This window comes from Pongo abelii, chromosome 16, assembly GCF_028885655.2.
Source record: "Pongo abelii isolate AG06213 chromosome 16, NHGRI_mPonAbe1-v2.0_pri, whole genome shotgun sequence".
Classification (NCBI taxonomy): Eukaryota; Metazoa; Chordata; class Mammalia; order Primates; family Hominidae; genus Pongo; species Pongo abelii.
Window position 1 is genome coordinate 43,183,959 of NC_072001.2, and position 26,402 is coordinate 43,210,360.

General features: G+C 55.4%; 1 protein-coding gene across 6 annotated transcripts; it reads right to left on the reverse strand.

Moving 5' to 3' along the window:
• Positions 1-2,609: 2,609 nt before the first annotated feature.
• Positions 2,610-22,802, reverse strand: PLCB2 (phospholipase C beta 2). 6 transcript variants are annotated; one of them, XM_024232488.2, is made up of 32 exons: positions 22,453-22,802; positions 18,874-18,951; positions 18,163-18,231; positions 17,344-17,484; positions 17,145-17,224; positions 17,010-17,063; positions 16,832-16,907; positions 13,808-13,908; positions 13,478-13,644; positions 13,241-13,387; positions 12,902-13,059; positions 12,556-12,638; positions 12,200-12,284; positions 11,440-11,590; positions 11,204-11,316; positions 10,978-11,074; positions 9,885-9,969; positions 9,619-9,743; positions 8,959-9,113; positions 8,244-8,408; positions 7,597-7,696; positions 7,010-7,114; positions 6,736-6,830; positions 6,528-6,603; positions 6,285-6,329; positions 5,944-6,166; positions 5,697-5,862; positions 5,426-5,502; positions 5,242-5,337; positions 4,690-4,747; positions 3,982-4,068; positions 2,610-3,628 (listed from the first exon to the last, which is right to left on the reverse strand). In XM_024232488.2, exons 1-32 carry the CDS (start codon positions 22,534-22,536, stop codon positions 3,425-3,427), a joined length of 3,546 nt encoding a protein of 1,181 aa, XP_024088256.2. In that variant the 5' UTR covers positions 22,537-22,802; the 3' UTR covers positions 2,610-3,424. The 6 variants fall into 6 exon arrangements, with proteins under 6 accessions (XP_024088256.2, XP_024088255.2, XP_054387358.1 ...); XM_024232487.2 differs by having other exon boundaries at positions 11,428-11,590; XM_054531383.1 differs by having other exon boundaries at positions 6,285-6,326; positions 11,428-11,590; positions 22,453-22,795.
• Between the last annotated feature and the right edge of the window lie 3,600 nt (positions 22,803-26,402).

Below are 26,402 nucleotides of genomic sequence, written 5' to 3' on the forward strand. Positions count from 1 at the left end.
ACAGATCTGACATCAGCGTTAAGTCCCAGCTTGAAGGCATTTACTAGCAGTGTGGCTCCAAGCCTGCATATTCTCAGCTGCAAAATGAGACTGATAAATACCAGCCCTGCCTGCTTTACACAAGAACAAGTTAGAGAGTGTCAGGGAAAGAGCTGCATAGTTATTTCATTTTTTTTGTTTTGTTTTGTTTTGTTTTGTTTTCTAGAGCTGCATAGTTATTTAGAGTGCAGCCCTCAAAGCTGCTCCCACCCCAGAGCTAGGGCCCCCTTCTGGGGTGGCCCCCAGGAATGGGTAGAGACTCTCCACCCCCCGTAACTGGGCAGGAATGCTCTCCTTTACTCAGCAGAAGAAAGCCTTTTTTTCCCTTTATGACTCAACTTGTCTTTTCAGCACTGTGAGGGAAATTGCTTTCTTCCCTTCTATTTCCAAGGTCAGAGGAGGGTGTACCCCTGGAACCTGTGTGTGGCCCACCAGCCTGACAAGCCATGACTCACACCCCCCAGGTGGAGGAGAGAAGCAGCAGAAACCCAGAATGGGCACTTTCTTGGTCCTGAAGAGCCCCTCCTCCCTGAAACAACTGAGCTTCATTTCTGTCCCTGTTCCCCCGTGGTGGACTGAGACAGTTCCAGGGAAGAAGAGTTGGGGCAGAAAGTGCTGTGCTGGTTACCCTTTGGAAGGAGCAGTTGGTTCCCATGGCAGGAAGGGGGTGGTGGTGCCAGGTCTCGAGCCCTGGAGCCTTTGCTCTGACTTCCCTATGGGCTCACTATGTTCTGAACAGAAAAGAAACAGCAAAGCTGAAAAAAAGCTGAGACTTTGCTGCAGAGCACAGAGGCACCAACAGCCGGAATTAGAAGCTGTCGCTTAGGGAGCTGAAGGCTGACAGGAGATGGAGCCCAGGCAGGCAGAGGGCAGGCAGGCACGTCATACTCACCTCCCCTCCTCTCCCCTCCCGTTCCACCTGCTGGGCCTGTCCCCCCAGCAGGCCCCAGGCTGGCAAAAGGGCTCCCTCCCCAAGATGCCTCAGTGTGGTCTGCCACTCTGTCTGCAACTGCCTCCCTCCCAGGCCCCTTCTTTCCTCAAGTGTCACCAGCCCCCTCACACTGTCACGTTGCACCAGCTTGGCAGGGTTGGGCCTGGTAGCGTGTGTCTGGGAGATCCAGAGGGCTGCTCAGGGGATGCAGGGGGCGGGGTGAGTCAGCAGGGGACTCAAGTCTGAGTCAGCAATGGAATTGGGAAAGGGGTAGGGACCCTTCTCTTTGTGCAAAAGGTGAAACTGAGGCATGATGGGTGAAGGCAGCCTTGCCCCAGTCCCATAGATACACAGCAGTGATGGAACCCAGGTGTCCTTCACCTGCCCCAGTGCCCCAAGGGAGGGCGTCAACTCTTCTTCTATACATCCCCTGCAGCCAGAGACTAATTCATCTCCAGGGCCCAGATATGGCATTTGCCTAAGGTACACCTTGCCTTTTTGGGAGGAAAGCAGGGAGGCGGGTATCCAGGCCTGGCCACATGGGAAGGCCCCAGTCTGCTATGCAGAGGCCTCTCCAGGGGCAGGATTGCATCGCCTTCCCCATTCCTGGGCTACCCAGCTCCAGACTGGGAGCCCAGAGACTCTGCGTGACCCGGTCCAGAGGCGAGGGGAAGGCAGCTTTTCCTTCTCCTGTACAGTCATCAGCAAAATCTGGGGGCTGCCCAGTGGGCTCCATTGGGCCCTGGCTCTGGCTTACATGCACATGCCTGGGTCAGTGAATTCCTCTAGACCCGAATCCTCACCTTTACAGGCCAGTGCCCGGCAGAAAGGTTGAAGATAGGGCACCGCCCTGGGGTATATGTGGTCTGCCCCAGTGTATCCAGTCTGTAGTGATGTAGGGAGCAGGCTGATCAATGCTAGGCCTTAGCCCAGTAAATGATCAGGCCCCCTCACCTCACCCTACAGCCAGGGCCTGGTAGAATCCCAGAGGTCAGACTCCCAGAGGGATGGGATGGCAGGGTAGGGGCAGGAGGACCTGTTTACTTTCCAAAGGAACAGGTGCTCACAGCTAATGGCATCTGCTGTAACTCTCTAATAAGAAAACAACCTCTTCCCAGAATCAACCCCTCTCTGCCTCTCCTAAGCCAGTGCCTGTCCCTATTTGGGATTTGGGATCATGTCATCGGTGCAGTGAGTGGCTGCCCACAAGCCCTTCCACAGCAAGTTTTGAGGTCAACCATAGCTGCCATAGGGTCCTGAGCATCCAACCACTCTGTCTTCCTAAAGGGGCCTAGATTGCCTAAAAGTTTGGAATTCCCCCTAAAATAGGGGACATCTTTGCACTCAGCTCTTCTGCTCCAACCCTGAGAGTGGAGACAATGAAGGGCCACATATGTGTGGGGGCGAAGAGGGGGTGACATAATTTTCCAGTGATTGTGGCATCAGGGCCAGCAGAAGGGGAAATGAATCCTTTTCAAGTTCAAAGGCAGGGCCATTTCACCGGACTCTGGAAAGGACCTCACCCTGGGTTCAGCTCCCAGGAGATTTCTTCTTCCCCGGCCCGTTTCATTTCAGGGGCACTCCACTACCCTGCCTCCATTTCCTACCTGTAGACTAGAGACCAGGCTTAAGCCGGAAACACTGGGACAAGGTTCTTTAATAGGAGTAGGAAAGAGAAAAATAAATAAACCTCATAAATTCAGGAGAGCAAATGATGCTGACCTTGTCAGGCAGGCAGCCTGAGAGGGGTACATGCTGGGAACTGCCTGCCCCCAGGCCTAGGAAGAGGGGTGAGCCAGGTTCAGGGTGGAACAGCACCCAAGAGGCCACTGCCCCTTGTGACTCAGCCAAGCAGGGCCAAGACAGCTTTTCCATTTCAGACTCCCGTTCTTGTTCCCGACAGGCAGAGGGGAGGGGGAGAGCCCTCAGCCAGGGAGTGGCCGTCCCCAGGGAGCTGTGAGGTAGTGCCAGGCTCTGCCTCAAGCAGTGGACAAGGCCAACTCAGGGCAGGCCTGATGGGGCCTGGAAGCCTGGGGCAGGACGGTTCGGGGCTAGAGTGGAGGTGGGTGGGTCCAACCCTCCAGGTGAGGAAACTGAGCCCAGAGCTGGTTGCTCAATAGGAAAGGCAGAGTGGGGCCAGGATCCCACTTTCTTCCTCCCAGTCCATAGTCTTTTGCCCTCAACAAATATATGACACTTATCTAGAGATGGGGGCGGGGAGGTAGGAAGTCAGCTTGAGAAGACTTCTAGGCCCCAGAGAGGCCCTGCCGTGAGGGTGCCTGGGTCCTGTCTCAGACTCTGGCCTGGCCGTTGAGGAGGGGGCTGCAGCATCCAAGGCAGCCACAGGTTCCCACAGCCTCAGAAGGCTGGGGCTCCTTTTTCCTGGGGGAATAGACCCACATCCCAGAGAAGGGGCTGAACCTCCTTGCTAAATGTCCCAGTGGGATGGGGGCATCAGAGGCGGCTCTCCTGGGCATCTGCCTTTGCTACGAGTGGGTCCTGCTCACACAGCTCTGGGGGGCACTCGCAGGCCCTTTCGGGCTTGTCCTTGGCCTCAGAGGGAAAGCAGGTCCTGAGGCAGGCCCTCACCGACTCCTTCACCTCTGCCTCTAGACCCTTCATCCTGGCCTCGTACTCTGCCAGCGCCTCCTTCTGGAACTGTGGAGACAGCAAGGACCCCTGCCTGGCTCAGGAGGGGCCCCCTGGCCACCCTCGCTCCCTGGACAGTGGGAAAAGGAGATGCCCAATACCCATGTTCGGAGCTCCCAGGAGACTGGGGTGAGAGGCAGGGTGGGGGAGTGGTGGAGCCCATCAGAAGCCTCTCGAGAAAGGGGATCCTAACCAGGCAGAGATCTGCAGAGCTGCCTCATTTGAAAGGGCCTCGGGACCCCACAGTGAAGGATGACGGCCCCCTTCCCCTACCCTCTCACTGGCAGCTCCCTGGGGCAAGGCCCCTTTACAACCCGGAACCCCTTCAGTTCTGCTGGGGGCCCCAGTAGTGAACCTGTTACCTGCTTTTCCATCTCCCGTATCTGTTCCAGGCAAGCCGCCTGCTTCTCCTCCAGCTTCTCCTGGTGCCCCTCCAAGTTCTCCGTCATCTAGGTGGGAGTGCAGAGAGTCAGGACAGCGCAGACGGGCAAGCTGGGTCAGAATCCAGCTGTAATCCCAGCTAACTAGTTGTAAGACTTTGGGCAAATTCCTTAACATTTAGGTAGTTTTTAAAATTTGTAAGATAAGGATAGCAGCACCTGTCTCACTGGACTGTGAAAGATTATACGAGACAGCTCATGTGAGGCACCTGGCAGAGTGCCTGGCACAGGTCAGGACCCAGTAGGTGGCAGCTGTGTTCTGTGGTTAATGATCCCTAGGGGAGCTTCAGGTCCATTATTCCTTGGCACCTCAGGAAGCTTCCTCACTCCCTTTTCATCCCCTGACCCTCGCCAGTCCCAGCCTCCCCTGGCCCTGATATGGGCCACTTAGCCCATATCATTTCCACACATGAGAACTGGCCAGAGACAGATCCCTTCAGGCTGGTACCCCAACCTCCATACACAGGCCAGAACCCAGGATGTCCCCTGCCACCCCAGCTGCATGGACAGTGTATCTCCTAAGGGCAAAGTCAGGGCCTGGGGCCACCCCTTCCCACTCGTAAAGAGAGAGAGAGAGAGAGAGTGTGTGTGTGTGTGTGTGTGTTTAGGAAGGACACAGCCCTTACACACCTGCTTGATCACCTGCACTACTTCCTGGATGTGGGAGTTGTTAATCTCTCTCTTCAACCTGTTGGTGTAATTGGAGTTTTAGAAAAGGGAGAGAACCCTTAGGGAGAGTAGGGTAACATGAAGTCTACGCAGGGTGTAGGCAAATGAGAAATCCAACATAGGGCAGGAACCAGCTGGGGGCAGGTGTGGGGACTCAAGCAGTATGTAGGGGCCACTGGGAGTCCTGGGGCCCTCTGAGAGAACCATTTCACCACCAAAACACACTGTCCTTCCGTGGGAAACAGTGCCACCACAGTGGACAGGCTGCGATCCCAAGGCCTCAGCTCCCTCCCTGCAGGCTTGGCTGCCTCCAGAGCTCTGCCCATGTAGTGTTGGCCTCCATGTTTTGTCTGAGGAGGACACTCTGATCAAAGGTGACAGGTGGGATCCGCTTTTTGGAGAGCCAGGGGACAGGTGCATCTTTGGGAAGTGAGTCAGGATCCACTTGTAGAGAGGCCCCTTTCCACCTGAAGTGGGGTCTGCCCAGCCCTGGGCCTCCCCTCCAGGGCTCACCTCTCCTGGGCCATCTTGTCTGCGGTGACTTTGGTCATGCCCTGGATCCGCTCCAGTCTCTTCGTCTCCAGCTTTTTCTTCATCTCTTTGGTGTCGCTGCAGAGAGACAGGCATGAAGGAGCTGTTTTGTGCGGCTGAGCCCTTGCTGGGAGGCGAGGCAGGTGTGGGAGGGAGGCAGTCGTACTTCTCCGACGTCTCCTTCAGGGCCTTCAGCTCTGCCGCCTGTTTCTCTCTGGCCAGCTCCATCATTTTGGAGATTTGCTGCGGGAAGAGGAAATAGGCTTGGCGAGAAGCCCTTTGTTGTTCAGAGGGAGTGGTGGGGGGGTCGGTGGGAGGGCGGGAAGGGTCGGTGGGGGGGGGGGAGTCGGTGAGGGGGTTGGGTCGGTGGGAGGGGCGGATGGGGTTGGTGGGGTCGGTGGGGCTGGTGGGGTTGTCGCCCCGCCCCTCCCGGCCACCTCGGCCGCGTGCTGCTCTTTGCGCTTCAGAACGCACTCGTACTGCTCCTCGCCCTGCCGCAGCAGCTCTAGTTCCAGCCTGTCCTTCAGCTCCCGCAGGCGCCCGTCCACGCCCTCAGGGCCCTCGCCCGGCGCAGCTCCGGCGCTCTCCTCGCGGGGCAGGCTCCTGGGGAGGCCACGTGGGGACAGGCCCTGAGATCCTCCGCCGCCCGCGCTGCAGAGGGCAGGACACCGCCACGGGCCTTACCTCTTCTTGCGAGAGCCCTTGCCCGGACCCAGCTTGCAGGCCCCAACGCCTCCCACGCCCGGTGGCCCGAGCTCGGCCAGCTGCGCCGCGCCCCGCTGCAGCAGCTCCTCCCAGCGCCGCGCTCCGCGCCGCTCCAACTCCCGCAGCTCCTTCTCGTGCCGCCGCTGCAGCTTCACGACGGCCTTTAGCTCCCGGAGCTCCTCCAGGCTGGCAGTCCGCGGCTCTGCGGAGGCCCGGGTGAGGCGCACCACCGGCCAGGCCGTCCTGCCCGTCCAACCCCCAGGGAGCCCCGGACCCGCCCCAGGCTCATCCCCGAGATCAGCGGGCTCAGCAGGCCTTACCCGCAGCTTCTTTCATAGCCTCTTCCCTGGCCCCGGCCCTGGCTGCTGCAAGAGCCACGGGCTGGGCTGGCAGGTGCTCTGGAGGGCCCCTTGGCTCCGTTCGCCTCCCCCACACCACCCCCTGGGAGTCGCAGTATGTGCCCCCTGCCCCGCACTTTCCCCAGGTGAAATTTTTTAAAGGGAAGTGCCTGTGGGTGCGGAGGTGGAGGTGCCCCCAGTAGGTGTGCGGACCGAAGCTCATACCTGGTGACCCATTGCTCGTTGGGGCCAACGCCCCATTGACCTGGCTGGCAACTGGACTCGCCAGTGGGAAGGGCTTCTGTGTAGGGAGAGCAGGTTAGGAAGGTGGCTTGACAGCCCTCTCTCCCCGAGCCTGGGACTCGGCCCTCTCCCCATCCTCTCCCATAAATAGGGCCGATCTCTGGTGAGCAGCGGTGCAGGCAACACAGACCTCAGGCAGACCTCCCATGGCCTCCTTGAGCTTCACAGACTTCTTGTCATGGGCACTGAAGAACTTAATGGGGTTGGCGAGGGCCACAGTGAGATCTGGGTGGGTGCACAGGACATTACAACATGGTGTATATGGAGATGTGCCTGGAAGTCTCCCCTGTCCTCACCCACTCCAGGATGCCCCATCTGGATCCCACCCCACTCTGGAAGCTGGCTTGATGGGAAGGAAGGGGGAACAGACACCCTGGGGCTCCTGGCATGCCATGGGCTCCTACCTGCCCAAGCACCAGGTACGTAGTCCTTCATCTCCAGGAAGATGAAGAGCGCAGGCATGGTGAGGGGCATGTTGCTCTCACTGTGCAGGCACAGGTGGTGGTACCCTGTCAGACAGGACAGGGTAGGCAGTGAGCCAGAGCCCGTTCCTGCCAGCGCTGTGCACACACAGCCTAGGACCCACGGGTCTGAGTCTGGCACTGCACCATCCTGGCTGTGTGACTTCAGCCAGGTTACTTTAACTGTCTGAGACTTGACTCATCTATGAAGAGGGGATGAGTGTCTACTCGTGTGGTTATTGTGAGGATGAAGTAAGAATGTATTATAAGCCCTTAGCACATTTTAAATGCCCATAAGTGTCAGCTACTTGAGAAACTGCCCCAGCCGTTTCAGAAAATTACAGCAATTCTGTTAGGTGGGCAGAGTTCCCGCCTCTCTCAGGTTCCTGGAGAGGTACTGTTCTGCCCTGCTCCTTACAATGTGAGGGCTTAGGTAAGGCCTCACTCCAGGCCCTCTCCCAGAAGCTGCCCCACCCTGTGCACAGGCTCCTGCTGCTGATCTTGGAACAGTGAAGGACCCCACTCCTTACCAGAATTTAGGGCATTGATGGGGATGATGCGGTGTCCAAGAAACTTGTTGCCTTCCTCCATCACAGCCACCCTGAGGGAGGCCAGCTCAGGCATCAAGATCTGGGGAGAGTTGGGGACATGACAGGTTGGGAGGGGAGAGAGGAACCAAGCTGACCCCCTCCCTGGCTCCAGAAGTCTCAGCATCAGTGTGAGAACATGGTGAGTGTCACCAGATTTGGTGAGGACAGACAGAGGGCACACTCTAGGCCATATACAAAGACATCCCCACGGCACATGCCGTGGCTGGTTCCACACAGGGGAGGAGGGCTGGTTTTGCAGCCCAGGGCTGAGGGGGCCTGGCGCAGACAGCCCTTGGCAGCTTTGCCAGTGGGTATCCAGTGGGGCAAAGACTCACATGGGACTCTCAACCCTGATTGCACATTTCTGCCTCTAATCCTCACACACACACGCGCATACACACACACTCTGCCTACCAAGTAAACTTCTGTAAACTTGGGTTTTGCACTCTTGAAACAGGAGGGCCCAGGGTGAGGGGTGGGAAGAGGAGGAGGAGGAAGGTCAAGGAGCTGCCTTGTTTACTTCCTCTTGTCTGTAAGTAGAGGCCAAGAACTAGACAGACTTTGCCCTGCCGTGCCCTGGCCCCCACCTTCTCAAAGACAAAGGGCTCCTCCTTCCAGACAGGATTGATGGAGTTGGTACTGGGTGACAGCTTAGTTCGATAGCGCCTCTTGGGGTCCCCAGGAAGGCCAAACAGCTCCACTTCCACATAGGTACGCACGCTGCGTTCTGACAGGAACTGCCCAGAGATCACCTGGGGGTAGGGGCCCAGGAAAACCAGCATCAAATCCCCACCCAGGCTCTTCCCCAAGCATCTGGGGCCCCTGGCTCCCTAGAGCTGAAGCATTTGTTCTTGGGTGTTATGAAGAACCTCATTCAGCTCTGGCCATGAGTAGAGGCTGTGTAGCCCACGGGTTACAGCTAAGCTCTGAGGACCAGGCTGCTTCTAGCATGAAGGGAAGAGGTGGGCCTCCCACCGGCCTCCCACCACCCTCCCTAGCCAAGGAGGGAACAACGCCTTCCCCCAGGAGCTGGGGCTCCGGCTGCCCTACTCTGCCCACTCTTCCTCCCCTCCCCCACCCCAGCCTCAGCCCTTCCCGTTGGTTTCCATGGGGACCAAGTGGCAGCCTCCAGTGCTGAGGAGGAGGCAGTTTCCAAGGCAACTTGCTACTGCAGGAACTGGCTGGGGCTGAAGTTTCCAGGGTATCAGGGGAGGGGGTTGGGAGTTGAGTGAGGGGTGGGCTCCTGTGCCCTTCTACTCAAGACCTCAGCCTCACGGCCACTTTTGTGCCCCAGGGCCTTGCCGTGATGGAAAGGGTGGTGGCCACCACCACGTCGATGCGGTCCACTGAGAAGGGGTTGAACTGCTTGTCTGGCCGGCGCATGAACTCGTGCTTGAGGAGGTAGCCGCTCTGCCCGTTGAACTCAAACACTGCCATGTTCTGCTGCATGGGCAAGTCTGGAGGGACAAGGACACTCAGTGAGGAAGGCCCAGCCCTGGGGCTGTGCCCAGTCTCCATTTCCTCTATTCCCAGCCTTTGCTGTCTGGTGAATAGGGAGGTTGGGTGGACCATGAGGATGAGGGCTTCTCCTGTCCCAGTCTGGTTCCTTGCGGTGTCTCCTCTCTTAGGCAGGGTCCACAGCCTGGAGGCAGCAAGGAGGAAAGCCACAGCCAGGCTGAGGGCCTGTGGTGGGAGCTGGGGCAGGTGGCCCACAGACATACCTGGGTGGAGTGGCCAGAACCCACGCTGGCAGCCTGGCATCTTCACATCCATCATGTATGCGCAGGCACGCAGGCACAGGCTAATGCATTTCTACCCCCAAATTCTCACGTACCTGGGCATGCTCCCAGAGTCTACACTAACAGCAGGACTCCCCAGGCTGTTCCAAAGACCCCTCAAGGATGTAAAGGTGGGGGCACAAGGACTAGGGAAGGATTCTTAGGGGCCTGGGAATGCCCTCACCCATTGTCTGGAAGTTGAGGGCAACCATCTGGCATCCAGCATTCCAGAACATCTGGGGCATGTAGTTGGAGGAGTCCATGCGGGTTCCCTTGGGGTAAATGCGGCTCATCTGGCGCTTGTTGTAGCTGTCCCTGAGTATAGGACCCTAGCCCAAGGCCATCTGCACCAGGAGGACCTAACAACTTACCCTGGGGGCCCTGTCCCCAGGCCCTCCTCTGGCTCCCCACCCCAGCCAGGGACCCTGGCCACTGAAACCTCAAGGATACTCCACAAACTGCACCGAGGCCTTGGAGAGCAGGTCATATGCCTTGAGCTCTGTGAAGGATGAGATGACATAACTTCGGTTCTTTTCTATATAGGGGAGAAAAGGAGGGGAGGAGTTTTATCAGGCTGTCCCCTCCCACAGTCTTGGCCTCCCCTTTGGGGCAGCTCCCTCTGGCCTATAGAGATGCCTCCAACCCAGCATTTCCACTGAGGCCTGAGGTTTGGGGACGAACCTCTGGCAGAAGTGTATGGATCACAGTGCCTGCTGGGGTGAGGGGTGTTCTCAGTCTGTATGCACAGGGGTGGGGTGTGTGCCATGGATGTGGAGAGTGAGACCCACATGCCATAGATGGGCACAGAGGGCATGGGGAACATGCCAGGCTGAGCCTAGGGGGTCAGTAACATGCTGTGCACACATGAAATGTGAAGACATGCTTTGATGTGCACAGGGAGTGAGGTATGTAAGCTATGGCTGAACGCGTCCGGGGAGAGGGGCACATTAACTGTAGTACATGCCATGAGTGTGCCCAGGTGGGGATGCAGGCTGTGGGTTCAGGGATGAGAAGTCAGTGCTGCAGAAGTCCAACTGTGCACAGGAGGAGACAGAAAGAGGTGCTCGTGCATGGGACATACAGAGTGAGAGGAACGCACTGTGCTTGTGTCCAGAGAAGATAAAGGTAAACAGCCGGGGTGTGCATGAAAGGGGAGGGGTGCAAAAGGGCAGTATGCTCTGGTGGCTTTCTCTGCCTCCACTCCCTCTCAGGAAGTCTCATGTCCCATGGCCAGGGCTTCTGGGCTTGGGCCAGCCCACAGCACAGTTCAGCCCTGGGAGCCACAGAGCCTGCAGGCAGCTGCAGGAGCCCCAGGCCATCCCAGCCAAGGTGGCCTGTCATAACACCCAGCCTGTCACCGACACACTCCAGAGCATTCTGTTTGGTGCCAAATTCCTCACTAGAGAAACTGGGAGCCACTGCCACTTAAGCAAGCCCTTTGCCTGACTCCGTGGCTGGATATTTATAGGGAGGGCCCCAAGTCCAAGGAAGGGGGAGATCCCCCTTCTTCTTACCCACCCATAAGTTACTCATGCTAACTTACGGGCAGAGAATTCAAAGGAGATGAACTTGGTGGGCTGGATGTAATTGACTAGGCTGGACATCTCCTCATAAGCCGTCACTTCCAGGCCCGCTGTGCCCTAAGGAGGAGAGGGGAGGGCAAAGAAGAGGAGGATGGTGCAGAGCCCAGGAATGTGGCCCAAGGCCCCCATCCAGGGGGCTTAGCAGTGGAGGATGACACAGAGGGGCCCGGGGCTACCCCCACACACCTCATCCGACTGCATCTTCTTAATCTCTTCTTCGTCCAGGTTTCCTGACTCCTCCTCCTCTTCCTCTTCCACCTCCTCCTCCTCCAGCTCAGTCCCATCCTCGCCAGCCCACACTGCCACACACAGCTTTGTCGGCACTGGCTCCTGCGTGGCTCCTCCAGGTCCAGCCCCTCTCCTGTTCCAGATGCTCCTAATACCCCCTGCCATAGTCCTCCCCGACTCACCTGTGCGCTCACCTGCAGGGGCACTGGGTGGGCTGCTGCCCTCAGCCTCCCCACCAGGATCCTTACTGGAGGAGGTGGGGCCAGAAAACTGGTTCTTCTTGTTCTTGATGAGGATCTTGCCCCTGAGATCCTCGGGGCTGGGCAAGGGGACACCTGGTTTTAGCTATGGAGTGGAGAGCAGGTCAGCACCATCTTCTCACCTTCATGGCATAGCCTGAGCTCCTTAATACCAAGCATGCTTCGGCCTCCCCCACTCATCTTGACCCGCCTCTCACTACTGCTCGTCATCCTCATTCTCACTGAGATAAATCCAGCTTATCCCTTGGAGTAAATGCGGCTCATCTGGCGCTTGTTGTAGCTGTCCCTGAGTACGGGACCCTGGCCCAAGGCCATCTGCACCAGGAGGACCTAACAGGCTACTCTAGGAGCCCTGTCCATCACTTCCTCCAGGAAGCCTTCCCTGATCCCCAAGACCAGATCAGAACTCCCCAGGTGCTCCCATAACAACCACTGGGTTGTAATGGCCCGGTTACTTGTCTGTCTCCTCACTGGAGGGTAATACACCTGAGGGCAGGGACTGTGTCTTTGTCACTAGCATACGCCGAAGCCCAGCACAGTGCCTGACACATGGTAGGTGACAGGATCCCAGACCCGCATCTAACCAAGTGAACCCTAGCATCCTCTGGGAGTGTCTCCCTCCCTAACCTGGTTCTCACCCTGCCCCAGGTTCCCAGGCCCAAGGCCCAAATGTCCCACAGCGAAGCCCACTCACCGGGAACTTTTCCAGGGGCTCTGTGAGCAGCATATCCCCAAAGATGGTCCGGCAATACTCAGCCATCTTAGCCTGCTGGCGGGGTCTGCAGGGAGCAAAAGTGGGGATGGGGTTCAGCCGCTCAGCACCAACCCTATTATGCATCCTTTTGTGCCCTTGATGACCCAGATCAGGGGCCAGGAGGTGAGGGAGGCTGGGACTTGAGCAGGAGAACATGGGGCCTTAGGGAGATTATACTGAGACATGGGAGAAGCTGTAGGCAATGGCTAGAGGCTGGGGCAGTTGCAGGGAGGACAGTTGCAGGCAGGAGACTGGGGACTGGGTGAGAATGTGGCTGAATGGGCCTGGATACGCACGAGTCCACATGGTTCTCAAACGACAGGATGATGGGATAGGGGGAGGTCTTAAAGGCACTTTCTGCAATAGCCTCAATTGCTTCCTGGAGGAGAAGGAGACTCCATGAACAGAAGGTCAGTATTCCGACTGCCTGTCCCGTGATAGCACTTTTCCCCCCTGCCTAGTTTCAATACACACATATAACTGGATGGCCACCATTGGCCCCCAATCCCTGCTGGTCCCCACTGGTCTGAGGTCTTCCAGCCATTCTTCCTCTCTAGCTTCAGCCCTCCAACCCCTCAAAGCTTCTGGCCCAGAGCCCTTCCCTACTGCTACTGCCACCAGCCTCTGTGCCCAGGGTCTCACTTTGAAGAAGATGTCTGTGGTCATGGTGAAGCCGTGGGTGATAATGGGCTCCTCGTCAGGGGGTTTCCCCTTCCAGCAGTCTAGCTCCACGCAACGGCAGCCAGAGAGCAGCACCTGGCGGTACATCTCAGCCGAGGAGAGGCCTGAGAACTGGCCGGCTGAGCCAGAGGATGGCAAAGAGGTGAGGGCATCACCCAAAGGCAGCCCAGCTCTCCCCCAACTGCCACTCCATCATGGTCTGTGTTATTCTCAGGGCCAGCAGCATGTGGGCAACCCCTGTGGAGGATGCAGGGAACCCCTGTGAAAGCAGAGGTTGGCACCGAGGTTATCAGGGCCCACCTGTCAGGTAGGTGTTGTGGGACGAGTTGATGAAGTAATGATTGAGTGGCTGCGTCATGTCGTGGTGGAGCAGCAGCTTGTCCTGAGCCAGCACACTGTTCTCTGGCCCACAGAGAAACCAGACCATGCCCTCAGGTGACAGCTGGCCTGGGGGACAGGAGATAGCTGTCAAGGCTGCAGCCCTGCTGCCAAGGCAGGACAGGACCACAGGGGACGGGGGGTTCCCTTAGTCCTCACCCCTCTGCACATTGATGCCACTGGGCTCATACTTGTCGATGAGGCCCTGCACCTGGTCAGGCCGTGCTGGCGGGAACAGCAGGGAGTTAAGCCGGGAGTCCCGCTGTTTCTGGTTGATGAATTTGGTCAGGTGCTCCTTCGTCATGTAGGGTTTGGCCTTAGCATGGCTTCAGGCCAGAGAGAAGAGCACAGGTTCATATCCCTTGGGCCTGGAGGCTTAGACAACCCCCTTGTCCAGTGAAGCCTCCTGATTCCCAGCATGGCAGGTGGGAGGAGGGGATTGTTAGCCACCACCCTTTTCCCATGACCAGCACAACCCAAGAAACTCACTAAGAAGTGAAGATCTCATCTATTTCTGGCCGAGGACAGAGGCTCATGAGGAAACTCTTGTAGACAGGTTCTGGGAAGTCCTCAGGATTGATGGCGTCATTCTGGGGGCATAGTAACCTTATTGCCCCTGCCCTCACCTTCTCAGAGCTAAGAACCGCAAACTCGGCCCAGCCCTGGTCAAGGGGACCTGGTCAGAAGGCGGGCTCAAGGCAGACAGAAGAACTTCAAGGACAGCCAAGCACCCACTTCTCAAAGCCCTGGTTGCTGAGCCAAGAGCATGCTTAGCTGGTTTGCTCTGACCCTGATTTTGTACAGTGGCTATTCCATCGGCTGGGGCAGGATCAGAACTAAGAATGACCAGAATGAGGTAGAAAAGAAGTCAGAAGAAATGGGTGCTGCTTGCCAGGCTAGTAGGCTGTCTTTTTTAAGTGGAGGACAAATATTCAAAAAGAAACAATTTGAATATAAACATATATGCACCTAACAACAGAACCCCATAATATAAAAAACAAAAACTGATAGAATTGAAAGGAGGACAATTCAACAATAATATTTGGAGACACCAAAAGCATGGGGACAAAGAAAGATAAATTAAATGTCATCAAAATTAAAAACTTTTGTGCTTCGAAGGACACCATCAAGAAAGTGAAAAGGTAACCCACAGAATGGGATAAAATATTTGCAGATCAGATATCTGATTTGCAACCCAACTGACAACCCAACTGAAAGATGGACAATGGATTTGGACAGGTATTTCTCCAAAGAAGATACATAAGTGACCGATAAACACAGAAAAGGTGCTCAATATCATTTGTAGTTAGAGAAATGCAAATCAAAACCACAATGAGATACCACTCCCACTAGGATGGCTAAAACAAAAAACAGACAATCACAAGTGTTAGTGGGATGTGACTAAACTATAACCCCACACAGCACTTTGGGAGGCCAAGGAGGGTGGATCACCTGAGGTCAGGAGTTCAAGACCAGCCTGGCCAACATGGTGAAACCCCATCTCTACTAAAAATACAAAAATTAGCCCAGCATGGTGGCACATGCTTGTAATCCCAGCTACTTGGGAGGCTGAGGCAGCAGAATCGCTTGAACCTGGGAGGCAGAGGTTGCAGTGAGCTGAGATCATACCACTGCACTCCAGCCTGGGCAACAGAGTGAGACTCTGTTTCAAAAATAAATAAATAGGGGGGAGCGGGGGAGGGATAGCTTTAGGAGATATACCTAATGCTAAATGACGAGTTAATGGGTGCAGCACACCAGCATGGAACTAACCTGCACATTGGCACATTGTGCACATGTACGCTAAAACTTAAAGTATAATAATAATAAAATAAAAAATAAAAAAAACAAGGACAAAGAGAAGGACAACTCAAAATAAATAAATAAATAAATAAATCCCTACACAATGCTCTCACTTTATAAAACAGTTCGGGGGTTTCTCAAAATGTTAAATATAGAGTGACCACATGACCCAACAATTCCACCCCTGGTTATATACCCAAGAGAATTTACACATGTTCATACAAAATCATGTACATAAATATTCATAACCAAAAAGTATAAAAAACCCAAACATCTACCAACTGATAAACAGATGAACAAAATGTGGTATATCCATACAATGGAATATTATTAGGCGGTAAAAAGGAATGAAGTACTCATGCATGCTACAACATGGATAAACCTTGAAAACATTATGACAAATGAATAAAGCCTGACATCAAAGAGCACATATTTATGATTTCATTTACTTTACCACCAGAATAGGCAAATCTATAGAAATAGAAACAAAAAGTACATTTGTGGTATTCAGGGATTCTGTACCTTTGCATTCCTTCCCCCCAAAAAACAACATTAAATGTCTTTCAGAATCACACTGGAAGGCCAACATCAGTCTTAGTTTGGAGCAGAGGGTCTGAGCAGGAGAGTCTAACTGGATCTCCCCAAATCCATCCCTGTCTCTGGAGCTTCAGCTCCAAGCAAAGTTGGGTCAGTAGCCTCTACTGAGACACAAGGAAAGCAGATAGATAAGGAGGACTTAGCCAAGGGAGGAGCTCAGGCTGCAGGAGAGAGGGAGGGTGGATGTGTGCTGACCACAGGTAAGTGTTGCTGGCTGTAGGGGAGCCGCAGGAGCCCATTCCTACCTCTCCCCAACGCCACATTTGGATCCCTGTGACTGCATCAAGGAGTCACCAGCTCTGCAGAGCTGTGGCTGTGGGGTAAATGCTCCTCTTGGGATTCATGTGGGCAGGTGATCAATGGGGGTCGTAGTTCTATTTATTTATAATGTTCCAAATTCTTACCAGGAGAAAATACTCCATGGGGTATAGGTTGGGACCCACACAAGAGCACTGGCCAAGCAGGGACAGGGGCTGAGATTCACTCCATTGGCCAGGTTTGAACCCTAGCTCAGGGCCGTATCAGCCCAGAGGGCTCCTTTTTGTAATTCACATAAGTTGCCTCATGGGGTGACCCTGCTTACAACTTGTAATTAAAAATTAATAACTAAAAAGAGAGGGAAAAAAATGCTTTTCTGTACAGAGCAGAAGTCTGTATCTTGGCAGCTTCTGCCTTTGGTTCAGTTCCTCTGCCTCGACACCCTGCAGACTTCCAGATCCCTGCAGACTGCCGCCTGCCACTGCCGACCTTATCTCGCTCCTCCAGGCTGAAAACATTCACGCTTAGCTCCCATTCCCAACACTAGACTGGGAATGCACGCTGTTTCTGCTGCTTGCCCTGAACACAGTCCGTCAACCACAGCCCCAGCGCCCCCACCACCCAGGGTAGGGGATACAGACAAACCTGCTTGGAGCTCAGTGTCTCACCCCCTTGCCCTGGCTCCACCCCTGTGCCTAGTGTCAGTAACCAGCAGCTCCAGGGTTGATTGGCTCTCCAGGCTCTTGGCTGGGGCTATGATGTCACCTCTGCTCCCCCACCCACCATTCCTGGCCAAGTTGCTTTCTGGTGGGGACAAGAATACTGGGGGATGGGCAGGAGTGCAGATCCACTCACTTTGCCTTTGGGGAGGTGGCAGGCACTGAGAGCAGCTTCCACCCGCTTGCGGTCAGCAGGAAACATCTGGAAAAAGCTGAAGGGGAAGAGAAAGGTACCAGGTACAGAGAGGAGTCAGATCTGAAAAAGAAAGGCTTTGGGAGCCCCTGGAAGCCTGGGGAGGGGTTGGGGGGCTCACTTCTTCACCGGAATCTTCCCTTCAGAGTTGAGCTGCATCTTGAGCTTCACAAGGCTGGGGGGCAGAAAGCAGCCCGTCAAGGCCCAGGGCTGGCATGCTCATCACCAGGGCTCAGGCCAGGCAGGGGGCACTTACATCTTGTCCAGGAAGGTGCTGCGGGAGGCGTTGGCCGTCAGCGGATGCTTGACTAGGGCCAGTACGTCCTCAGCCCACACCTGCAGGACCACAGAGAGCAGCGGTCAGGCTCCTGAGCACCCCCGCCCAGGCCTGTGTCTCTCAGGAAGTCCAGGCTATCCCAGGGGCCCAGACCCAGGCCCAGTGCTCCCTGGCACACCTTGCCCACGTTCTCCTTGTAGGAGACGAAGTTGTGGAAGGTGAGTTCCACCATGTCCGGGCCGGACACCACCGTGAGTGTCTTCAGCAGGAAGCTGTTGTCAGGAAAGTCCATGTTGAAGACGTCCCGGAGCTTCTGGCTCTGCAGCACGTGGTGGCATCGTTAGGATGGAGGTGTGCTCCCTCCCTGCCCAGTGTGGCTCTCTCTGGCCCTCCCCTCAGCCACTTGGGCTATGGCCCACTGGGCAGAACCCCATCCCCATCCGAGGAACCACAGGCCTTAGCATCTTCCTGTCCCTGATTCCAGCGGCTGGGATGGGAAGGAGAGGCCCTGAGGAAAAGATTAGCCAAGATGGCGGGCAGGCGGGGAGGCGGGCCTGGGAGTCCTGTATATGTTGGTTGCCACTTTTGTTTGAAGATAGATTCTTAGCTCCCAGTCTCAGGAAACCCCGCTTCCCACCAATCCCTTCCTCCAATTTTCCTACCAGCATTAGGCAAATATAGGCAAACTAGTCCGGGGGTGGGGGTGTAAGCCACCCCTCCCAGACAGGCCGGGGTGCTTTAGGGGCAGGAGGTGACCCCTCCTCCCAGATCCCTGCCATCTCAACTCACTGTGCGCAGTTCTGAAGCTCAGAGCCCAGGCGAGCCCAGGAGCCGCCGCTCCCCTTCCTTGGCTTCCGGCCACGGTCCTTGCTGCCCAGCCCAGGAACCATTCCCTGTGCTCCAGAAGTCAGGCTTCCCACGCCCACAGGGACCCCTGCCCTTGCCCCATGGAGCTAGTAGCTGTGCTTGAGCCTGGGCTGCTACTGGACACACCTACCTTGGGCATCTTGGCAAACTTCCCAAAGCGAGTATCCCGGATGCTGGTGATATCCAGAAACTCCATCTCCTGGGAGTGGGGGGGCGGGGTGTGGATCCAGGTGGGAGCAAAGAAGGGATGTGGGACAAAAAGTCCAGGTCAAGAATAAGCAACAGGGAGAAGGGAGCTTCCACACCCTTCAAATCTTGGCCAACACCTCTCTCTAGATGCCAGGCTGCCCAGGAACACCTGGACCCAACCTTCCCTTCCTATGGCCCAGGTTCTCTCTATTCATGCAGATCCTCCTCCCTTTCCCTCTGTCCATTCCTCCCTGGCAGGGAGCTGGAGCCTACAGTGTCTCCTCCACCATCCTGGACCCTCCCCAGCTTCCCCTTCCCGTCCTCCTGTCCAGCAGCTGGGGCCTATCTCTCATCTCCCGGAGCCCCAAGTCAACCCACAGCCATAGGCAGAGCATCAGCCTTCAGCAGCAGCGCTTTCGCCTGTCTCTCTCTCTCCCCAAGGGATGCTAAGGATGGAACATTTGGGTAGCCACAGGTTGGAGTGACTGCATCCTCCTTTCCAGAGCAAAGAGCCCCTGCCCACAGGGGAGCCCCTGGAGCCACCCTTCCAGGCCATTCTGTACTCCCCAGCATCCATGCCTCCACCTCGGTGCATCATTATCCTCAATGATAAGCAGGAGTCCAGGGCCATGGCACACAAGGGTTTTCTCACCTTACTTTGATACGTCCAGTATAAGTAGTAGCCCTTAGGATCCACACGGAGGATAACTGGAGAGGCAACTGTAGTTTCCTGCAGAGAGAAGGGGCCAGCACTCTGTTCCGAGACCTCAGGCCAAGCCTCCCTGGTCCAGGCCAGGGGTTTCAGAGCTCATTATCTTCCCAGGAGGTGCCCATCCCAGAAATCTGAAGGCATTTCCTTTTGTTGTCTAGAGCTAAGCACCGGGAGGGACAGAGGACTGGGGATGCCATTTCTGGAAGAGAAGGGTTTTCCCCTCTAAAGCCCAAATAGGCATTCTCCCTCTAGACCCTAAACAGGATCTTGGCCCCTACCTCACCTCATAGAGGGAGACTCCCTACCACCACCCAGGAGAGACTGACACAGCGAGAGCCAAGAGCCCAAACTCCTGCACCGGCATCCAAGGCCCTGCACAATCCAGATGCAACCTAACTTCCCATATGCCCCTTCTTCCCTCCATGAACACCTCCTACCCTGTCCATTCAACTGTCCCATAAAGATACCAAGCCTTCCCACCTCCAAACCTAAGTGCCCAAATCTCTGCTTGAAATAACTTCAAGGACAACCCAAGCCCCCCAACTTCTGAAAACCCTTCCTGAAATGTGCTATAGTAACTGGGGGAATGTGAGTCACAGACCTACAAGCCCACCTAGGAAATCCCCAGGGACTCATGGACTCCAGGACAACAAGCCTGCGCTAGACCTTGAGCTTGGTGCTTGGCACTTGAATGTGGTGTTTGCTGAATGAGCAAATGAATGAATTAATGAATGAATGAACTCACCTTCTAAAGTCCTGTTCCACTCACTGACAGAGCACATAGGCTACCTTTTAGTTTAATGGTCTTTGTATGTGTATATAACAAGATATTAAAATTAAGGTTTCCAGCAAGGCACAATAGTTGCCGCATACTAAAACAGACCAAATGCAGCATTTACAAAGTAAATGATCCAAAAAATGTTCTCAGATCAGAGGTGGTTAGAGTACAGGGGAAAGAGAAAATTTTTGTGGGGAAGCTAATTTTAAGAAAGCTGTGTTGGGAGCTCCATTCCCTTACCTCCCCAAGGGAGAGTTGGAGTGCCTGATCCCCCACCTTAAGCCTAGTGAGGGGTTTCAACTCTACTTGGAGAGCTTTTGTGATCTCTCTCTTTTTTTTTTTTTTTTTACCTTAAGTTCTGGGATACATGTGCAGAATGTGTAGGTTTGTTACATAGTATACATGTGCCATGGTGGTTTGCTGCACCTGTCAACCTGTCATCTAGGTTTTAAGCCCCGCATGCATTAGGTATTTGTCCTAATGCTCTCCGTCCCCTTTCCCCCCACCCCACAACAGGCCCCTGTGATCCTTGAAGTTGTAGGTGTAACAGACAGAGGTCGGACTCCTGCCCAGGAGACCTAGTGGACTACAGCAAGCTAACTGTGTGAGGCAGAGCAGGGGATGCTGGCCTGTCGGACAAGCCTGCACCCTTGGGACAATGGATGCATGGGTATTTGCTGGGGTCCAGGGTGGGCCCATGGGAGAGTGGGGGCAAAGGGCCTAAAGCCACAGGAAGCTGAAGGTGGTAACGAGGGGCTGAAGACATAGTTGTGAGTGACCCCTAAAATAGAAACACTGGGGGGACTTCAAGCAAGAGCTTCCCATTAGAAGGGGTGGGTCTCCCAAGAATCCTCAAAAATGTCCCCCAGAGAAAGAATCAGCTTTAAGCTTCTGCCAGGCTCAGAAAGCATGAGCCAATTTATGACAGCACCTATTTAAATAGAACTTGGTTACCCCTTTCCCATCTCCCTCCCTATAGCTCATGCCTAGAGGGGCCTTGAGCAGGACCAGCAGGGAATCCCACCAAGGCCCTTTCCAGGGGGCCTACAGCCTACCTGAAACCGTTCCTAGAAGGAGAAGGGTAGAAGATGTCAATGTAAATAAAGGTTGGAGTTTTGATTATAGCCAGTTTCTGACATCTGACTGGATTTTGTGATGAAAAGTGACCACTGGACTGTGTTACCTGAGAGTAAATATAATGCTTGTGGCCTTGCAGAGTTTCTTTCCATGGCCAGGGGGAGAGCTTCTCCTACGAAATATATTGTAGAGGCCATGGGAGATGAAATAAAGTTGGGATTTGCTTACATCCTATGTATTCTGCTTATTCAACATGGCACAGCACACCCATGCCATCCACTAACTGTGCCGAAAGCAGCCTGAAAGCAGAGCCCTGTCTCGCAGCAGCATGGACCTGTGGATAGGCTTGGGACATTCTTGCTTGTGCAGGTCAGGATCCAGAGAACATCCAATGCCCTACCTTGGAGAAGGGAAGGGAACAGCCAGGTACACAGGTGCCAGCTTAGGAAGAAGGACAAACAGTCTCCGCTGGCCACCAATCCCCCACCTCCACTGCCACCCTGTGACCCTCTGCCCAGTCAGGTTACACACACTGCCCAGAGGAACTGAGAGAGGCCACTTCGCTTTTCATTCTGAGCCACTTCCCTCATTCCACAGGCTCCTGGGGCATGTCACCTCCATGCCACTGCCATGCTACACCAACCCCACATCACTCCTAGGGAAGCAGAAAGCATCTCACCACAGGGCCCCAACCCATAGTCATGGGCAGCGAGATCCCCTAGCCTAGCCCAGCGCCGAAGGGCCTAGACCCAGACCCCCTCATCCCACCTCCCATCAGGTGGACAAGCCAGCACTAAGGGCTGTCTTCCCTCCCCCACCAAGCCTTCATTTCCCTTCCTGGGACAAGCCCAGCACTCTAACTCTCAGACTGGGCCAGCCCAGCAGCCTCCCCTCCCTGAAGGAGGATCTCCATAATGTTCTCTCCAGCCTAAGAGAATCCCTGGCCTAAGGTAACATTTTCAGGGGCCAGGAGAACCAGAGGCTGGGAGCAGCCCCATGTAGGAAGGAACAGACACAGCAGAGAGAGGGCTGCAGGGTGCAGCAGTGCCTTCCCCTTCCCTTGCTGACAGGCCTGCATCGGGGAGCAATGCTGAGCCCAGCAAGGGGTAGCAGAAGTCAAATCAGTTCCTTCCCTGGGAGCTGAAGCCTCTAGTTCTCACTTAGGTCCAGGGGCCTTTTGTGGCTGCCCCCACAGCAGCGCAGGGGAGAGCAAGGCTTCCCAGGACAGAATGATGCCCAGTGGAGGGGGTGAAGGAGCTGGGTCTGAGCGCCCTGCCGCAGCAAGGGCAAGACATCTGTGCTGGGAGCAGGGACGAGCTCACCTCTCCTCCTAGCCTGCCTCAGCTCTGGGGTGTGCTTTCCTCCTCTTCTCTTGGGGGTTTGAAGGAGAAGAGATGCAGACCCAAATAAACTACCTCCAGTGACCACCCAGGCAGCTCACCCACTTCTCACACCTAGAACCAAGGCTTAGCCCTGCAGCTGGGGACATACACCCTTAACCCCAGGTTTGTTTATCCAAGCAGTGGTGTCAGCTGCCTGGTCAAACCACACAGGCGCCTGGATCCTAGGAGACATAAACCAATTCTCCCACCCCAGCAAAGCCCCCTAGCAGCCCAGCCCCCACCACCTGGTGCTCCAGCAGCTGAGGCCCCTGCCCCACTTACATCATCCCATTTGATGAAGCGCTCCCCTTGGCTCAGATAGGCCTTCACCTTGGGGGGCAGCAGGACAGGGTTGAGCAGAGACATGGTGCCAAGCGTTCCTCTTTGGAGAATCTGGCAGACACAGGCAGGCAGAAGAAGGGCAGGAAGGAGGCCAGCCAGGAGGGGGAGCCAAGCTGGGCTCAAATGGCACCCATCCCCGAGCTGCTCCAGAAATCTAGTTGCCTCTTATAGCCCCTGGGGTGGCCCTGGCTGAGTGCAGGACTGAGCTGTAGCCAGAGGCCCATCTGCCTTGTAAATCACCCTCCTCCCACCCGCCCTGCCTGCCATGGGGGCCTGTGGTCACTGCTTCTGCCCAAGGAGGCTGAAGCAGGAAGCCCCCGCCTCTTCTGGAAGCCCCCGCCCCCACCCCCACCCTGTGCCTCTCAGCACTTCCTGCTCTGGGCTTCCTTCTCTGCGCTGCTCACAGCGGAGACGTGGTCATGAGGCCGGGTCGCCTTGGAGCCAGGGCCTCTCAGTCCCTGTGGTGGTCTCTGGTCAGATTTGGCCCAGGAGGGCTGGAGAAGAACGACATGGAGACCGGCTGGGGAGACTGCTGCCCAGGCCTGGACTGAGGGAAGGCACAGGGAGCTCACTAGGAGAAAGGACCTCCTCAGGGGCAGGGTCCAGAGCATGGGCATCTGACCCCAAAGGCTGGGAGCCCCGTAGAGGCAGGGGTGGGGTGAGGACAGGGCCCAGCTGGAATGGAGTGTTTTGAATAAGCAAAGTTTGCTGAACACATGCTCCTCTTTCTCAATGCTTCCTCCCCATGAAAATGAGATGCACCTGCCGGGCGCGGTGGCTCATGCCTGTAATCCCAGCACTTTGGGAGGCTGAGGCGGGCGGATCACGAGGTCAGGAGATCGAGACCATCCTGGCTAACACGGTGAAACCCTGTCTCTACTAAAAATGCAAAAAAAATAGCCGGGCATGGCAGTGGCGCCTGTAGTCCCAGCTACCCTGGAGGCTGAGGCAGGAGAATGGCATGAACCCGGGAGGCAGAGCTTGCAATGAGCCGAGATCGCACCACTGCACTCCAGCCTGGGCGACAGAGCAAGACTCCATCTCAAAAAAATATTAAAAAAGAAAGAAAATGAGGGGCACGTGAGGCAAGGCAATCACTCCCCTCACCCACCTCACCAGACTCCCACCTCTGGGCCTCTGGGACTGCCTGAGGCCTGGATCCCCACTGAGCAGCCCCTGCCCCTGCCTCCACTGTGCTCTCCTCTGGGTGTCCGCCTCTGCTGTGCACCCCAGCCTGCAGCGGGGCTGGGGCGGAGGGATGGCTGTTCTGGTTGGCCAGGCTTAGCCCCAGCTGCTCAGGTGCCTGACCCACACTCTGCCCCAGGCCCAGGGAGTTCAGCACCAGCCCAGCTCAGCCCAGCCCACTTCCTCTTGCCTAATCTGCTCCTCTTATCGCCCTTCTTAGCCCAGCCCGGAAGGCAGGGAGCTCTACCCAAGACTTCCTTCCCCTCTGGGACCTGGCCTTCTGCCCTGGCTCGCCCCCCCCATGGGGCTTTGCATACCCCCAACAACGGTGAGACCCTCACCCAGGCCCTAGAATTGTCACGGCTGGAGGTCTGGTCCAGGGCAGGATGGAGGGCGAGGGAGGACACTCTTCATGGGGAATTAAGATAATAAACTGCCCAGTGGAGGCTGGAGCTAAGGGAATTCCCAGCACAGAAATAATCTGCAGAAGAGCAATTCTAGGGCCAGGGGGATGGAGCCGGAGCAGGGCCTGACCAAGCCTCCTGGAAATGGTAACAATTCAGAGGACTCTTCCTCCTCCTTCCCCCCAATCCCTCAGAGTCCTCTCTCCTCTCTCCCTCCCTCCAGTCTGGGGCCCTTCTGGGGGCCCCTCTGGTAGCCCATGCTGTTCTGGGTCCCTCCCTGGGATCAGGTTCCCTCAATGTCTGTTTGAATGGATTTTGCAAGGGAAATCCCTGTCCCTTCCCAAAGCCCCTGCACCTGTCACCTGCGGCTGCTCTGGTCCCGGCACCCAAGTCCCTCCCTTTCATCTGTCCTGTAGCCATCAGCCCCCTCTCCACTTTGGGCCTGGAGAGACCTGTCCATTCCTCCCCCTCAGCCTGAGGAGGAAAGGGACAGGCTCCTCTCCTCATTTCAGGATTTCAGGGCTCCTCACTCTGTTCCTTTCCATCTCCAGCTCTGAATCCACAGAACAAAGCCTTGCCCATCTTTATTCAGTGATGACACTACCTGCACTGTTCTTGGGACCCCGACTGTAGCTTCAGTGGGGGCCTGTACTCTCCTGCTCACATCCTGACCTCCTGCAAAGCCAGCTCCAAAAATGCAGAAAATCCAGGCAGTCAGGAGAGCGGAAAATCTTCATCAAAGAGGGCTTTTTTTCTTTTAAAAATACATTTAGGTTTGAAAATTTGTGTTGACAAAGAAAAATGTTATGTAAATAATAGTAGAGAAAATCAGGGAAGTTACATGAATGCCCCGTTTGGGAAATGTGGCCTCGGGCTCCTGGGCTGAGCTGGGTAGAGGGCACTCCCTGCAGTGGGCCAGTCTCACCCCCCAGGGTGGGCAGTGGAAGGGCAAGGATGCCCCCTGCTGGGTGCACTCAAAGCACGCATGTCCTGGAAGTTGCTGTTGGGTCTGTCATTTGTGACCCACGGGAACATCTATGCCAGAGAGTTTGGCAAGTGGGAGCCTTGGGCCATAGAATGTGGTAAGAACTTACATTCAACCAAATGTTGCCTCCCACAAGGGACATGCTTGTGACCTGGACCCCAGCACATATGTCCCAAGTTCATTTGTTCACTTGCCAGTGCTATGTGGGAGCCCTATGCATTGGTTTCCCAGTTTGCTCATCAGAGAAGTTTAGTGGCAGAAGTTGAACTCAGACCTTCAGGTGCTACAGCTACCAGCCAAATGAGAGGATCAGACTAGGTCGGTTTCTTATCTGATGCCATGACTGTTGAAGCAGTGGGTTTCAGGAGCGTGGAACCCTGTTGTCCATCTTGGTCAAGGGCTGGCCCTCTTTTGGAGGGAATATGGCTCTTATGGTATCTGTTTCCCAGTCTGGCAAAGGGAGCCACACTCACCACTCTAGGAACCCAGCCACTTACTAGCTGGTTTATCTTGTGATACTTAACCTTCTTGGGCCTCAACCTGCTCACCTGTAAAATGGGGATAATAATGCCTCATGGGGATGTTGCAAGGATTAAAGAATATAATGAATGGTACTTAATACAGTGCCTACACATGAGCTCAATAATACTATCATTATCATTATGAGTTATCATTGTTATTTTATTATTACTTATTAGCAGACACTGGCAGGAAAAATGGCAGTTTCTTATTCCTTCTTCCACAGTTCTTTCCACGAATGTCTTCACTGCCTTTCTCTTTGGATTTTTCTTCTGGCAGTTCATGTGGATCAGGGGCTGGACCCACCTTTGCAGGGCATACTGAGTTAGGGTTGCTCCTGTCTGTGGACTTGAAGCAAGCTGTTCCCAAGCGGCCTGAACTCATGAAGTGATGAGCACAAGGGCTCCAATCATGAGCAAGTGCCAGCCTCCCACCGGCTTCATGCCACCACAGCCCCCCAGCTGATGAGGCACAGATGAGAGTGCTGAGCTGCCCAGCTGTATGTCCATCTGTGGCCCCAGCTCCAGCCCCCCTCTGCGTACTGAGAGCTAAGCAGAAGTGGAGGCATGGGCAAGGCTGGGTAGCCAACGCTGATCCCTTAGGGAGGAGAGAGGCAATCAAGGTTCCTGTAGATGCCCAGGACGAAGATGTTGCTTGTCCTCCCATTCCAAGCCCCTCTAGAACCCCACAAGGAACCATGTGGGACTTAGAAGTGGAAAACAAACTGGGCATGGTGGCTCACGCCTGTAATCCCAGCACTTTGGGAGGCCGAGGCGGGTGGGTCACAAAGTCAGGAG